This window comes from Phasianus colchicus, chromosome 16 (assembly GCF_987193195.1).
Source record: "Phasianus colchicus chromosome 16, bPhaCol1.hap1.1, whole genome shotgun sequence".
NCBI classification, from domain to species: Eukaryota; Metazoa; Chordata; class Aves; order Galliformes; family Phasianidae; genus Phasianus; species Phasianus colchicus.
In genome coordinates this window covers 5,374,235-5,391,302 of record NC_143451.1, presented here as the reverse complement: position 1 = coordinate 5,391,302, position 17,068 = coordinate 5,374,235, and the positions used below count along the sequence as shown (strand labels likewise).

The following is a 17,068-nucleotide window of genomic DNA, read 5'->3' as shown; positions in this document are numbered from 1 at the left end:
GAAAAGTCCACTGTTTTAATGATGGCAAATGTAAAGATAACCAAAATAAATGATAATACTGCAGCTGACTTTGTGCTTCCAGACAGAAGGACCTCAAACAAAAACCTATGAGGCACGTTTGGGAAACAGTTTCCATTTCTAGAAAAACATGGCATTCAGACTGCAGAACAAGTAGTCTTAGATTATCTCAAATAAAATACAGCAAACATGGGCTGCTGAGCGTGTGGTCAGCACTTACTCTTTGGTTTCACCGACTCCGAACTTTGGTTTTTTGCTGTTAGAGCTGTGCTTTCATCTGCTGTTTTAGTATTTCACTAACTAAAGAACACCATGTTTACTTTGTGATCTATTTGAAATGCTCCCACAAAGATCACTTCTGCTTTCTTTTCTTGCACTGTCCCACAATATCCCTTTACTATCTCAGCAACCATAAGGTACTTGTCATCACTTTCAAGGGCTCACTTCAGCGTATTCCTACCCTGCCTACTACTGTGAACTACCAAGAGATCAGTTTCTTCTTCACATTACCCAGACTTGTTATCTTCTCATCTCCTAACTGTACCGTACTCAAAATGCCATCAGTACTTTCTCCTATGATTTTCTGGTACCAGATAAGAACTTAATGTAAATTCTTTTTCGGTTCAAAAACTTTCTTAACCCAGAACGCCACACAAAAACATTGGCATGGTAGATAAACTAAACTAAAGTAGCACGATGACCAATATTGCTGTTTCTCTACAAGTCAGCTGTGTATTTGTACCGTCTACTGTAGCTTTTAATCACATATGATACAAGGAAATTATCACCTATGACAATAACATTAAAGAACAAACACGTCCAGATGTGTAAATACACATTAAATACACACAGCATCATAATTCTCAGGAATGCATGAAGGTAAGGATTTCTACAATCTCTTTGCTCTCTTCTTCATCCTTAAGAAGCATCAGTTCTCTCTTTGACTTAACTGCTGCTAGACATATTTGTCACCTGTTTAATAAAGAGTGACCTACCAATAAAGAGTGATCTACCATTCAGTGAGTCACAAAAATTCACTTCCACAGATGACACATATATGGTAGAAAGAGGGAGGAGAGTGAGGAAAAACCAAGTTAAGGATTGCCTCAATGGCTGAGCTTCCCTTTGCCCTTGCAGAAATCTAAGGAGTCATCATCAATATATATTGTGGCACAAAGCACAAAAGATCAACCTGAATCTCCCCTGGTACAACTTAACGCCACTTCCTTTACTCCTATCACTAGTTACATGGGATTTTTCACTGCTGACTTCTTTGAGAATAATCATTCCCATGATCAGGCTATTTCAGATATCCTTCACTTCTTGGCTTTTGAATTTCTCTCTCGTTTCTTAATAAGAACAGCATAGTCATTTGGAAGGCATCTTTAGAGATCACTTGGTCCAACTGCTTGACCATTTCAGGGCTAAAGAAAAACACACAGCTAAGGACATTATCTAAGTGTCATTTGAACGCTGACTTGCTTGGGATATCAACCACCTCTGGGAAGTCTATTTCAGTGTCCAATCACCCTCCCAGTAAATAATTTTTTCCTAATGTGAGGTTTGAACCTCCCCAGATGCAGCTTCGCGCTGTTCTCAAGTCCTATCATCCATTCCCAGGAAGTAGAGCCTGACTCCTCCCCCTCTCACTTTCCCTCCTCAGGAAGCTGCAGGGCAATGAGGTTGCCTCCGAGTTTTCTGGAAGGTGTGCGAGAGAAGCTTATGTTTATACAAAGTTTATCAGCTTGGAAATTCTGTACGAAATATAATCATTCCCTTTGGGGTGCATTCATTTGCAAATATACACCAGCAACAACAAAAGATACTTTTCCTTGCAAATGAAGAACAGACTGACTTTTAATCAATATCCATTTTTAATGAATGCTACTGATATACTGAAGCAATGCCACGATAGATCATCATCCATTTCACATCAGATTTTTGCCAATACTTGGGATACAATCAGTCTCTTTCAGCATCGGTTCACGGCTGTCTTCTTATTGACATCAACAGGTATAAGACAGGATCTCAGAATTGTATTCTAGAACAGTGCAGATGAGCCACCTGCTTGTCACTGTCATATATCAGGTTTGGGTTGTGTGAAGATGGCAGATAGCCACGTAATTTTACTGCCAAATTTGGTCAAATGAACTTCTTTTTTTTGCTGTAGTCAGGCTACTGTGACTACTCTACCAAAGGAAGCTATGACTTCTTCCTGACCCCAATTATCACATTCATTATTCATCAAAGTACACTTTTCATTTGCTTCCCTGGAGAACAGCAGAGTATCACTATAAGGATCTTTCAATACAACTTCACCCCCTTAACATACAGAAGGTTTGTCGACAAGTAACAGCTACTCATTCCCCTGAGTAAGGTTCACATTAATAGGACTGGATGGTGAATCATGAGATGGCATTAAATTATGTCTCCTGCCTTTGTAAGTACATCATTTAAGCCCTATCCTAACCCAACAGTTTTAGTGCAGAAACCAACACAGGATACAACTCCCAAGTGAGCCAAATATTTTGGAGAAATAGCCTCCTCAAATCCCAAAACAATAAAGACCCTATACATCTTTAAACGTATCAGAAGGAACTGCTGTTCAGAACTGGCAAGCCTCATATTTTCTGAAACTAAAATATCAAAATTTGAAGGCATTAGATGTAATGCAAGCTATAATTCATTTCAATTCAAGACACCAACAAGAAGTTTTAAGTAGTGAAGTTTAGCCAAGAAATACAATTTAGAAGCATTCGAAGCAAGCAGGATTTGGCTGAGAGAGTAAGGCAACACAATTGGTACCAAGTTTTCTTCCAAATCTAGATATCATGAAGTAAAAGCTTTTTCAGATTTATTGTTATTCTATGCCTGAAGACAATTCCATCTTGTAGGTTCTAATGCAACTGCTTAAGAAGATGATCCCACATTCAGCCACAGGATAGAACAAGGATAGAATACATGGAAAACCATAACACTATTGCATCAGTGCCAAATGATAACAGGCCTCCATATCATTCACTTCACAAGTTTTTTTGCTTTCTGGTTAAGACTTTTTCACGTTATAAAGGACTAAAGAAATATGGTCTTTATATCACCTTCATTTAGGTTTTAATCAAACATCGTGAGTGCCTTTGAAATGTACCAGCTGGTATAGTTTTGAGCTAAGAAGGAAGGCAAAAGAGGATTATTTATTTTATTTTTTTTGTCTGAGTGTAGCTGATATCAAGGCTATTAGTTGGATGTGACTAAGATTTTACTGGTCCAAGAAAGACAATGAAGAGCAAGTGTTGAAGAACTGAGATTTGACCAATCCTCCTGCAAGAACAATAAACGTGGATCAGACAAGAAAAAAATAATTCTCCTTCCAAAAACACTTCACGTAATCTAGTACTACCGCATACAGTGGAAGTTAACCATCTTTGCTGTAGGCTATTGATCTATTTGGCTACTTGTAATACAAGAAAAAGAACTTTCTCAATTACTGTTCTCTGCAGTTCAGTTCTGATTAACTCTTTAAAATCATACAGACAGTTCTCCATTGGACAAATTCCTGGTGAGGCCATGCAAACAAACTGTGCCAGCGACTACCGCAGCTCCAATGCTACCTGCTCTTATCTATCTTCCCTAGTGAGACTGAAGGAACATAACTTCCCCCAGAGTTTCCATCAAAGCCCATTTGCAACCGCAAACAGGCATAAATTATGTGTATAATTTTAGTGCAAATAACTACTTAAAACAATTCACAAAATATACAGAAATATAAGAGATAATGCACATAACCTGTACAATGCATTAATTTTACATCCAAGCTGAGGACCTCTTCTTTAGTTGAAGTCAACAGACTGTGCTGATCCACCCCAGCAGAAGATCTGACCCTGTTTTTCTCTCCCATTAAAATTTATGTCAGCACTGCACATCGGAACAAAGCCCCTGAGCACTCAGCTGAAGACACCTGTGCGGTTTCTGTACTGTAGACAAACATATATGTTTATTTTAAAGAGAAGCTCCTTAGAGACATGCCCTACTGAACCATCCAGCAATAAACACTATGCAGGGAAGAAGCAGAAAAAGTTTGCTTTTTTCCCCCATACCTTCCCCACAAGTTTCAGGAAAGTTAAATACAAGCAGAATGAACTTGGCATTTCTCTTTTTAAGCAAATAAGAATAAAATGCTGGTTCCTTTTTAAGTTTTCATTTGCCAAAGTTTGTGGAATGAACAAGTCAAAATTTGAAAGAGTGAAATCCCTGACTGACATTAGCATCTTTCACAACTGATGCAGATGAATAGGTAAAAGGGAGAAAAAAATCAGTCCTAGCCAAAAACATGAGATATTGTTGTTCCATGCTAAAAGCTAAAAACCATTTAGTGAAACATTTAAATAAGCAACGGGAACACCAATTCTGTAAATGATGCACACTTTTGAGGAACTATGTGCATTACGCTTTCTTTCCTTCAAATTCAGTCTTATATGCATAAAAGGAACGATTTAGTTCATGTTGAAATGATATTTAACAACAGTATTTCAATGGAATACCTGCGTACTGTATCACCCACACTGCATTAACAGTACTTCTAAGGCCTCAGATGTCCATACAATAAACAGCTGTGGATAGCTGCAGCTCTCTAACTGTACACATGGACAGCTGAATAGCTGTGAGAATACTACATCCTCATTCTGTTCCTTAAACATTTTTAACTTTCTTCAATAACGAAGGTTACCAAAGGCCTTTTAGGATGTGTTCATCATTTGTGTCTGGAAATATTTTTTGGAGACAAAGCAAGGAGAGGCTCCGTGAAAGTAAAAGCAGTTTGAGCCTTGCCCTCCCCAGCTGAAGCTTTGGGAATAATGTAAACTTACTTTTGTGTATAACTTAAGTTAATTCACACTTCATCTGTAAGCAGTGAGAGTTCATCGTGGCTGCTTCAGTAATAAATAAAATCATACTTAATACACATTTCTAATTTTTATTGACCAATCCCAATTCAGTAGTATTGCTTACATATGAAATATGTAACTATAGAGCACATGGTGAAATCAGCCTAACCCATATATTATAAACTAGAAATTATTATTAAGAACTGCCTGAGACCATCGCGTATTATTAATGGAAAAGCATTTATTCAAACAAAATAAAGGATTATCGTGCAAATACTGGACGACTAATTACATAATGTACCTTTACAAAATTACATAATATGGGTGCAGCTTGTTTCTCTGTGTTCTGTTTGAAAAATAGATTGTTTAATAACCCACCAAAGCTATCTGTAAACCAAGGAAACAATAGAGCAGATGTTGACTGTTGTCTTGTGCCTCACAGACATAATTAAACACAATGAAACACTCATGCACCCAAATAATAGAGGACAAACAAATACAAAAATGGTACTCTATAAACATAAACCTCCTCTACTGGGCACCTGCCTTATATTAATCCATGACATTTAAACCAGCGATGAAAACGGAAAATACTCATCTCTCTTCAGACCACATTAACTACAGAGAATTCCCTTCTGTGGTAGTTCTAACTTCGCTAAGACTGATTCCCACATTGCTGACTTCAGAAAGCCAGGAGAGAAACACAAGAAACACATCTTCTATTGTAGCGAAGCTAAGACAGGGCGGTCACATTTTCTTTAAGCAAAAGCTACACGAATCAACAACTCTGAATGATCTAAATAGACTGAGAATACTGTGCCTGCTGTGTGACACAAGATCTCCAGATTCCCCTGGAAAGCTACTTCTCCTTGAACTGCAAAACATTATTCCTGTAATTTTTTTCATTTTTTTTTCCCCCATGCTCATTGTGAAACAATGATGGAAAGACTGGTTGGCATAAACATAAAAAGCGATTAATTTCTAGGACAGCATCCCCCATAACATTGCTCAACACCAACCCATGCCAGAATTTTGATGAGGAGTTGTTTGGATTTGTTTTTAAACAACCCCCTTAATCTATATATCTATCAACTCTAAGACATTTCTTCGTTAGCAATATCAATACCAACCCTCTATTTGATAATAATCATTATGTAAACACAAAACTGAGTACACATTTCTGCAGTTGCCACCAGGAAACAAAGTTTTGCAACAGAAGAACTTTAAAATTAATAGTCATATTCATACCAAAATAACATGGAGGCATGTGTTTACTAATAAGAAAAATTATCCCAATTGTAAAATGAAACAAATGCTTTAGTGTTATTACATTTTTTTCTTTTAGATAACAGGTTCAAAATTGCTTTGTTTATGACAAATGCATATTTTGTCTTTTACATTTTACTTAGTTGTGTCTAAGAAAGAAGGCAATATAATGTGATCTGCATCTCTTTATGTTAATAAAACCATGCTAAACTCCACAGACAACACCATAAAGCATAAATACCAAATGGAAAACAAATGGAAGCATAATGCCACTGTGAAGCAAACCAATCAACCCTAAAACAGCTGAGATAGATCTCATCCAGTACTCATTCATTCATTCTTTATAGAAAAGAAATGAAAATATTCCTGAGTGAATCAGATTAAACAAACAAACAAAAAAACCCTCAGCAGCTCTGGAAGATTGTAAAGCTCTAAATTCTTTTGATTTATGAAGGCAGCATCTACTGCACTGAGCAAAACAACTCAGCATGCCGGGACCCTTTTCCCTGAAATTCCTTTATTAACACAACCTGGCTCTGCCAGTGAACAAAAGCAGTGGTGCAGTGTGTATAAATCATTAATGCTATGCTGTGCAATGGCTGAATTTCCTGTGTGAGTTGGAAAGCCTTCCTGCACAACAGGGATTTTGGGCTTGGAATTGGCTGCTATGAAATGTACTTCATCATACTCTGTGTTTGACGCTTCCCAATAGCTTTCTACTTTTCCTTTCACTTTTCTCCCCCAAGCCCAGCAACTGCAATAGAAATTTATTGGATTTCATGTCTGCAAAGAAAGGAAGAGAAGAAAGACAGAAAGAAAGAAAGAAAGAAGCAGGCCAGCCCATTTTAAAACAGGCTGCATTCAAATAAAATCTACTCCTAATGAACAAAATCTGAATGTTTTAAATGTTTAAATTCCTGAAAAGGAAACAATCGAAAATGTGGTTAGCCTTTAAAAAATAAATAAATAAATAAAAAAGTCAACTATCACCAAAAAAGCAACAAGAACTCCTTAGAGAAAGGTATTTTCCAGCAGAACACTGGAGCAGGCAGAAAGAAGGGCAATGTCTGTGCACAGGGAACTCCTCGAGTTAACCACATCAGCTCTTTTACTTTGGGAGTACCAAAAACCTTTCCAAAAAGCAACAGGTAATTTTGTGTGTGTGGGGAAAACCTGCCGCTCTGAGTGGAGGTGGAGGAGACGGCAGCAAGAGGAGGAAAAAAAAAAAAAAAAAACAAACCACAAAAATCCCAACAACATCAAAACCATCACCACCAAAAAGCAACCAACTCTTGGAACTGTAATGCCTGTATTTTTGTAGACTCGGACAGAATTTGGAGGCTGGAATCAAAACTACTCATCTAGCCTGCAAAGCACATGTGAGATGACAAAAGAAGTTTAATGTTTTCTCTAACTTTATTTGATGGAAGTGAAATAGCAAGTTGCCTGTACACAACGCTCTGCACTAAAATATTCCCTGTAGGGTCACTTGTAGAAAAATCCAAGAGAAAAGCGACAAAAATCGCAAAGAGAGCAACGCTGAAAAAGCAGTCTCACAGCACACACTCCCCATCAGGAAGAAATGAGGCACATTATAAAGGTAACTGAGGATACAATCAGTCCTCTGGCTAGGCCAGAGCACCATTCCCTATATATCAAGTGTCATCACCACAGACAAACAAGTTTACTGCCACCTAAACGGTCAATATTTAAGACACTTGGAACGCGGTTTTGCAAATCCAAATGTGCAAAAGTCAGAAAAGGGAAACATTCCAGTGTGCCATTTTGCACTTCTGCTGCTATCCAGCAGGCTAAAGATTACAAGAGTAAGCCTGCAATGCATGCAGAAGTCCCTCCGCATTACACAATAATGACATTCTGAACGGAAATAAATGAAGCCCCTGCAGTGCTATTCTGTCAGCTTTTGAAAGTAAATAACTTAGCTTCTGACAAGAGAGACATTTTTTTCCTCCTCCTGCCATAGAGCATTAATTGAGCTATGCAGCCACATAACATCCCAGAAAGGACAACTAATACATGACACGGAAAAAAAAGCTTAAGAAAGAATGGGACACCTATGGAATATATGGGCTGACTGACTTCTTTTCACCCCCGCATTTTCTCCTTAGCTTCTGCTTTAACAAGATCCATCTCCGGTAAACTTTGAACAGTTTTGTTATTGTCTCTTCCCCCGTAATTCTTACTGAAACACTTCAAATGAGTATTTTAAATTCACACCGTCTTACAAAAGACGGTGTCATTATGAAAATGAACATTTTATGACTTATTCCCACTCCCTGTTTTAAAGAGAAAAGACACTTCCATGCCCATAGTCAATTCCTGTAATTCCTACGTAATTTAAGGAACGCTAACTTGCTACTGTAGAGAAAACTGAAAATAGCTATTAAAGAACAGGTGATCAGAAGCAAAAAGCGAAGCAGCAGCCTTCCAAACTACATAACAATAGTAATAAATGTTACTTTAATTCAATAGCAGGTTGAAGAAAGGCATATTGTAACTATAAGCATACACACGCCTCATACAAACATATGAGATACTGTTAAATTCATGTAATTATAAAACAAAGCATGTTCAGGACGTTGCAGATGGGAAGACCAACATTTCTTAGAATATTTAGATATAAAAGGTCACAAGTTAAATCTAATAATGACCTAAGACAGAAGCACTTGCATTCTTATTCGTGGGAAATAGTTATCACGTTCAGATGCTGTTGAGAAGTAGCACAGACTCTCCTTCCATATCGGGAAGAGGCAGAGGGAGAATCAGTGAACAAAAAATAATTCACTGAACGCTTCAGTTCTTACTACAGTGTCTAATTTTGATTCTGCGTGTGTTCAACACAACGAGAAAGAGCAGGATCAAAACACAGCGAGATCTCTCCACAGCTGGAGCCTGCTATAGTGCAAAAGACCAAAGGCCCAGCTACAACTAGGCAGTGCACTATAGACATTAGCTATGCTATTTTCTCTAATTAAATTCACTGCTGCAGCATTGACAGAGCAAGAAGGGAAGCAAAATCTAACACGAGCCAATCGTGCTGCACCAGGCAACTCAGGGGGAAAAAGAGCAACGCCAGCAGAAGAATGACAGGAGTTCCTCTGGAGAGCCCTTGTACCACACATCACACTTTAGAACTGATAAATCAATCGCACATACACCTTTAAAAGGCACAAAAGCTTGAAGGATTCTTGGAGGGTGTTGACTTCTCCTTTCCACTAACATAATTGTAACCCTGTAAAGCAAGGCGATACATTCCAGTGCCACAAGTTACCACTTCCTGTCATTCATACCACCTACTAAAGACATCAAAACTATTTTGAACAGAATGAATATTAACACGATGGTAGCTTTCATTTGCCAGATACACAAATTTAAACATCAAAAAAAACCAAAAAACCTTTGTAGTATTGCATGGCTACTGGTCAAAAAGCAAACTGAATGAAACACCTGCTAGTTGTTATGAGAAAAGCCCCTTGTAGACAACCAACGCACGCTTCCCCTGATACGAAACATCACCGCACTTCTTTTGCCTCCCCCCAGAAAATAACCACGAGGCACACGTTGAGCTGATAGCAACAAAGATGACTTACAAGCAGCTGACAGCACACGCAGCCCAGTCACCGCTCCGCAGCCCGTTCCAAGAGCCCCGCTACACACAGCAGGGATGGCAGGCAGAACTATTTTCACCTGCCTCTGCCACGTGGGAGCTCCTTCCCAACTGCTCTTGCACTTGTATTCCAAAGCAGCAAGCAACCTCCTCAGCCGGTACCTTTTGTCCTCTAGTTTTTGAAGAGATGGGTACTTAACTAAAGCACTTCCTCTGGCTGTAGTAAGGAGAGTGACCTTGTTTGACAATGCCCAAACTAGCTCTTGTTCAGAATGAGAACACAGCACTTGCTCTCAGCCACTTCTCATTAGCCTCTGGGAAGCAAGGGAATGGCTCTTGTGAGACTGAAGATATGAAAACATTGAGATCTCTTGAATCAGAGGAGCCTCCCCGCATGCATGCCAGCTTAGAAGTTGGTCGGTAAAATCCAAACGATCTTATTTGCTCTAATTAAGACAAACAGCACATCAAGACAATTTGACTCCTGCATTAACAGTGCTTTGAGATGCCACAGTTCCTCTCCCACCTTTTGAAGTCTGTTTCAAACACTGACATTCCTGAAGCATGCCACAGTGCCCCCTTAGGTGCAGACGCATCCACGTGAGGTTGTTCCTAGCATGGTAATGCTTTTTGCTGTTGCTGTTTTAACAGGCTATCACTTATCTGACAAAGTACAGATTTTTACCCTACACATATGAATAAACGAGCACGACGTTTCTCTTGGGGCAACACACTGGTTAAATGAATCAGAAAGCCCTGAAAAAAATTGCCTATCCCCAGCCCATCAGCTACTGGACGATTATTCAAGGCCCAGCTGTAAGAAAAACAGATGGTGAGTGAGCATTAGTAATCTGGACATCTTTTCACTCATGCAGTCATAAGCAGAGGTTGTACGTTCTCACATGAAAATTGCCATGAAACAGCAGACTGAGGAAAAAGGTGCAAAGGCTCCAATCTGTAAGCTAACAGATGCCTTACATTTTCACAAACTTAAGACAGGTTAACAGAATTTACAAGAGAGATCCAGTAAGCAAATAACATAAGCAGCCTAGGTGAAGAAAAGCAGTATATGCACGATACGTTGGAACAGCGACATCAGAAACCATCAGTTGCTGCACGCAACTAACAGAGCTGGTCCTTTAAAGGCTCACTAAAGTGAAGCATGCCAAAGATGCACGCACAGAACTGCCACTGCGATGGTGGCATTCAGCAGCTGATGTGCCCGACTCTGTAAAAATGGCAAACCGTATCCAGAGATCGTTCATCCATTTTAATTCTTGATGCAATTTTAGCACAAAGATTATCTGTTCTAATCCTTTTTCCATTATTGACACTATTGACTACATCAATTGAAAATGCTATCAAATAAATCAACGTTGAATTAAGCCATGAAGAAAGAATGTGATAAGAAGTCCTTCAGATTCCTATAAATCATCAGATCCAGAAGCATGACATGAGTAACCGAGTGGGGAATTCAGCTTTTCTCTATAGTCGTAATGCTTAAGGCCCAAATAAAATTACACTAATTTACCATGTAAGCACTAATGGAATAACTGGGGTAGAGATGGAGACTTTGTTGGGTTTCATTTTGTTTTCATGGTGGATTTTTTTCATCATTGATATGAGAGCTGTACCGTGAACCACTTTCTTGTTAAAGACAGAAAAGGTTGATATTGAAGTTTCAGTTCAATTGTTTTCGATCTATGAACGTCCACTATGAGCAATTGCTCCATTTAAAAGGAATTACCCTTTGTACAAACCGCTTCACTATTTAAAATAAACCACATGCATCATCATTATACAGAAAAAAAATTACCATTTTCAAAATAACGACAGCCACACTGTATGTGCGTGATGTTTCAAAAAAACATAGGTTATTGTCACTTTATCCAAAAAATGCCAACTAAATAACCCTATTTCCTGGTAAACATATGTCACAGGGAAACGTAAGCTAACACAACTACACCTCCATTAATATACCCTAAAACTCAATTTACAGGCAAAGTTTAGCTGCAAAAATTCCTTGGCGCTAGCATTTGATATAAGCTTGAGATCAGTGCAAGAATTCCTTTCACTGGTGTGTCTCATTAAGGAAAAGATGAGAAAATGGATCAATTTAGCTGCTGCTAACACTGTACAGTATTATAAAATTATACGGTACACCACAAATCTGAGCTCCTTTTCTCTGCGCCTTTAAATATTGGCACTGGGTAAAATGCTAAGCCAAATGCACCTATACTTTTCCATTTGTCCCTGCCTTTAAAATGACAAGAATAATAACTAAATTTTATTCTCCTCCTGTTCATTGCTGCCACGGACACAGTCATTTGGGTTTTAATGTGGTTGATAACTCTTAAGGTTTCTGAAGTTGGACTTTAAGATGCTTCTAGGTTATTTCAGACAATTTTAAGTAGCTTAACTAAGTCAGAAACATCCTTCAGGTTTTATTGGCTTTTTCAAATGAATATTTTATTGGCAGTTAACTCCAAATGTGAACTAGGCCTCGATACTTCATTTATTTTCAACTTCATTATCAACAGTTAAGCTTCGAATGTCTTGAGTGAACTGCACAAACTGCTCTTAAAAAAAATCAGCTCAGACATCTCTTAAAACATTATGCAGATGTGTAATCTGGAAGGTATCAGGGCAAAGAGTTTCTCACACTGGACAAAGTAATAAAGCACTTCTGTGGGTACACTGTGGAGAAGAGTTTATTCATTTATATTAAATAGGCTGCCACAGTGGTGTTAGTTCTGCAAATAAATAATGGTCAACGTTAAACAACTACCAACACATTTGTTTTTTTCCCCTCTCAAATAATTAATACATGTCCCCAGAACACAGCCATCCTCGTGGCAACAGATGTACTGTGAGAAGGATGGTGTGCCCATCTTGATATGAGAATGTAATGCCTCAGTCTTGCACAAAAGATGCATCTCCAATTACAAAACTTCAGTAGACCAGAACACTAACAAATTTGGCAGATCGACTTGAAAAGAGAATCTGTGAGAAATGCTGTTTAATAAATATACGCTAGAGGTTAACAACAGAGAGCCCTTTTGAAATAAAGATGCCTGACTTCATTTTAACTGAGGTGCAAGCGAGCAGATGTATCTCAAGTGTAATTTGGGAAGAAAAAAAGTATTCGACCGAACAGGTTTCACAGAAGGTCTGTATGGTTGCTGCTGATGGGGCCCACAGGCGGAGGGGAATCACTGATCACAAAGTTGCCAGACAAAGCTTTCAGGTTACCAATAGTTAAGATCAATAGATAACTTCATAGCAGTGAGAAAATACACTCTCAATGAAATAGTTGTATGTTCACTATACACCCAAAACGTATAGTGATATTTTTCTGTTTGCTAGAAAATGAGCAGGAGGGGGGAAAATAGATTATCATGGTAAAAGTTTATTCATGTTCTTCCAAAAATAGGGAACACCTTTTATCCTTACCTCCTTAAAACCAGAACTAGTATGTTACATTTAGGTTGATTAACCTATACTTCTGATGAAATACTTCACCAAATACATAAAATAACTATGAAATACATGAAATAATAAATCACAGCTGAGTTAAGATGATAATTATGTGACTTTCTAGGAACCCAGGAGAAGTGAATGCCATCAGCGATCAAAAGGAGCACAAGCACAGCATTTTGATTCTGGCACAATTATCAGCAGGAATTCAGGTGAATTTCTAACATGTCTAATTGTGATTAGTCCATGCTGAATGTTTCTGAACTGACAATGGGATTAAGCAGAGCAGAAAGCCAGCACTTTAATAAAAAAATTACTTTCAGTGTAGCAGTTAATCCACTTAAAGAGTTAAAAATCATCGTGTAGATATAGCACTTTGTAAAAGTGCATTAGCAATCACTTCTCATCTTTCTCTCAAATGGAATGGATGGAGTTGAATTCACTATTTCAGAGGAATCATTATGGTTGCACAGTTTCTTAAACCTTAAAGCAGTACCACACCAGAGATGTGTTTGCATAATGATACTGCAATAGCTCACACAGGAAGATTATTACAGCACCCAACCTCATCGTTGGGTTATCTTGTATCAGCTCCTTGTGTGGCCATGTTGACCTCTCACCTTCATTCACGTTTTTCCTTTCAAAAGCCGCATCAAACATTCCAACAACGTTCACATTGCTGTTTGGCAAACTCAGAGCCAACAATCCCAGCAAAATACAGAGGCACATTCCGTATGCAACCAGTAAGCACAAGTCCCGCTGCATCATTAAAGCTGATCTATGTCATTTCCAAAATGTATCCAGAACACAGAACGTACATTTTAATTACGTCAAAAAAAAAAAAAATCAAATATTCACTACATAATATTTATCTTCCATAAATCTTAATTGCGGACATACCCCTCCCGCACATATGGATATATGCAATAACCTTTTATTATACACTCCAAGGAGCAAGTCAGAAATGGTTTTATACTGCACTACTGAAGAAAAAAAGCTACAAAAGGGTTTACACCCCCCAAGTACTTGAGTTCTGTTCTTTCAGCAGTATCAAAAAGCACAGATGGCGGAAAAACAAAAGCTTTACGTCTATTTCATTTAATCTTTAGGAAAATACATATTGTAAAGAAATAATGTAAAAAAAAAAAAATCTTCCAGGCATTTCTAAAAACAGAAATAAAGTTAGAGACTGCCTCACAAAAGTCAACATGCAGATAAACTATCGTAATGGAAGTTCGAAGGGCTCACAGGCATTTCTTACAGTGAGAAAAAAATATTTATTTCCCTGAAGTTTCAACAGAAAGTAACAGAAAAAAAAAACCACCACCACAGGATTCATCATTTTTGCTTGAAAACATATCTGTGCTGACTCTCCACACCTACCAGATGACTCCCTTAAACCGAGTCTGCCGTGGAGAAGCAGCATACAATGAGGATCCCAAACTCCTAGTTTAAATAATAATGTGGTATTATAACATCAAATAAATAGCAGGGTAATAGAGAGCTGTTAACAACTGGTAAGCAATTGGGGGAGGGGGAGGGGTGGGAATACTTCAAAAAAAAAATACAGAAGCAAATATGACATCAAATGAATTTCTAAAAAATCTCTTCAAAATCTTTAAGAAATTGTTATCATTTTGCTGATTTCAAAACATCTTTCTAAATCCATTCCAGCATACTTGGTGACAGGAGTATTTTAATTCTGCACAGACACAGCTTTCTATATTTTTTAATGACTAAAATCAGCTTGATTTCAATCAAGCAGCATGTTTCAACGCAGACTTAAAATTTCTGGCTTCAAAGAAGGCTTAAACAAAATTGCCATCGGGCACATTTACATTAGAAGTATAATTTATGCCTGCAAGTGAAAAAAAGAGCAGTCCTTCATGGCTGAAACTCTGCTACAGTATCCACGAGAAATGCAGTCGGAGTACCGTGTTAAATGCCTACGAACAGCATCAATAAAGACATTGCAAAAAATATTAAAGATATGCAGAGGCTTGAGTCTCTATTAAAACATTTTCTGCTCTCTCTCCCCATTCCTAAGTGCAAGCACGATATTCACTCCACACAGTGGGAGACATTTATACAGTCGATCCACACAAAAAATAGCTTCACGATTACAAATCCCCCGAACGATGCTGACAAAGCAGGCACTATAGGAAAAGAAAGTTGAGCAAACTTACCTGCTGTAAGTACATAAAAGTCAAGGCACAGGAGAGCTGGGGACACATGCCCACGTTCGGCAGTGCCACGCAGGTTGCACCCGTAAGGGGATGCTGCATGGTGTTGCTCTGAAGTCTACGTAGAACAAGTGAGGGGGCTTGCATGCAAGCACGTTTGCCCTATCTTGTCACTACAGTTTTTTTCCTTCTGATTATTTAAGTAAGGAAACAGTCTTTCTTCACTGCCTTTCTCTCCCCCAGCGCTAGATCCCTACATTCATTTGTCAGCTAAGGCAACTTGGTAGATTTAAACTACGGATTTTTAACAGAGAGGAAAAAAAAGAAGACACAGCCTGCAGCCTATTGATGAGCAAATGGAACTTCCTCAATGACAGAGAGCTGAAGCTTGTCTCACAACAGTAGCTGCTGACTAGTCGAGAGCGAGATTGACTCGGGGAGGCTCGGTCGGCTGGTGCTGATGCTGCACAGCTTCTCATTTGTCAAATGGGTCCTAGGGCAGGGTCTTTACCACTCACCAAAATTCAAATACTGCATTTTAAAAATCCCCGGAGAGGATAGGGAAGGAGAGAAAGTGAACACGCTGCATCGCAGGCAGCCATGAGATCTGGGCAATTAATGTCACTGCCCAGCTGGGACCAGGCGCCTGTTAGGATTCCACGCGCACGCAAACACACTCGCACACGTTTTTTTCTCCCAGGACCCACACCTGACATAAAAAGGGCTTTCCTGTTCCAAGAACAGGAGTGAGAGGCACAAAACGAGAAAGGGAGAGAACCTTGGCTAGTCGAGAGGATTCCAGCAAATATACAGTACAATCAGTAAATGAGCTCGCTTTTAATTACACGTTAATTTTATATCTACTTGTCATTTACCACCCCGTTTCCTAGAGAAACCTATGAAAGCATTACAGAGAAAGTGCAATAGCGGTGTAACCACTGCAGCAGAATCACTGGGAATGAACAAAATGCTGTGGCACGCTGTCTCCCACCAAGGGGGAGGGGAGGGCAGCAGGCGTGGATAAAGACTGTATCTTAAAATTGGTCTAAACCCCATCTCATCTACAATTACAAATTTAATTGACAGCCAGTCAATCTATTACAAAGAACTGCCCTATCGGGTTACATGGAAAAATTACATTTGCAACTTTCAGAATTTAATGTTTACTTTTTACTTTGAGAGCGGTACCTCAAATTAGTATTCTGCTCTTGCAGGTTTTTTTCCCCCCCTTTATTTTATGGAGTAATAATTATTCATTAGTAGATCTAGTTAGTCTTTATGTAATAAAGTAGGATGTGACCTGCAAATCAAATAATTTATATTACAACTTGTCCTTGAAGTCCCATATTACAAGTCTCTTTTTTTCTCTCCTAGATACAAGTCGAGTAAAACAGAAAATACAACTATATTTAATTGGAATGTAACAAATGAATGAAATATTAATTCTGCATGAAAAAAGGTCAAACCTCAAAGCAAAAACCCGAAGTTTTGAAGGAGTTCCTTTTAAAAAGACTCTGCAGAAGCTTTTAAAATTACCTGTTACAGGAGATCCAACTCCCACAAAGCACATCTTACACCAACACTTTCAAATTAATAGCATCCAATAAATAACCCAC

At 38.5% G+C, this 17,068-nt stretch overlaps 1 protein-coding gene across 26 annotated transcripts in view; it reads right to left on the bottom strand.

Moving 5' to 3' along the window:
• Window positions 1–17,068, bottom strand: part of RBFOX1 (RNA binding fox-1 homolog 1) — a 751,763-nt gene that overhangs the window by 246,068 nt on the left and 488,627 nt on the right. For 2 of the 26 annotated variants that reach the window (XM_090151327.1, XM_031595191.2), the window contains exon 1: window positions 15,456–15,688. The exons of 20 other annotated variants lie outside the window; for them this stretch is intronic. In XM_090151327.1, the coding sequence (XP_090007453.1) occupies window positions 15,456–15,599 (144 nt within the window). In that variant the 5' untranslated portion in view covers window positions 15,600–15,688. Of the gene's footprint in view, window positions 1–9,775; window positions 9,875–15,455; window positions 15,694–17,068 lie in introns of those variants that run through there. 4 more of the 26 variants (XM_090151346.1, XM_090151329.1, XM_090151344.1 and 1 more) reach the window with 4 other exon arrangements.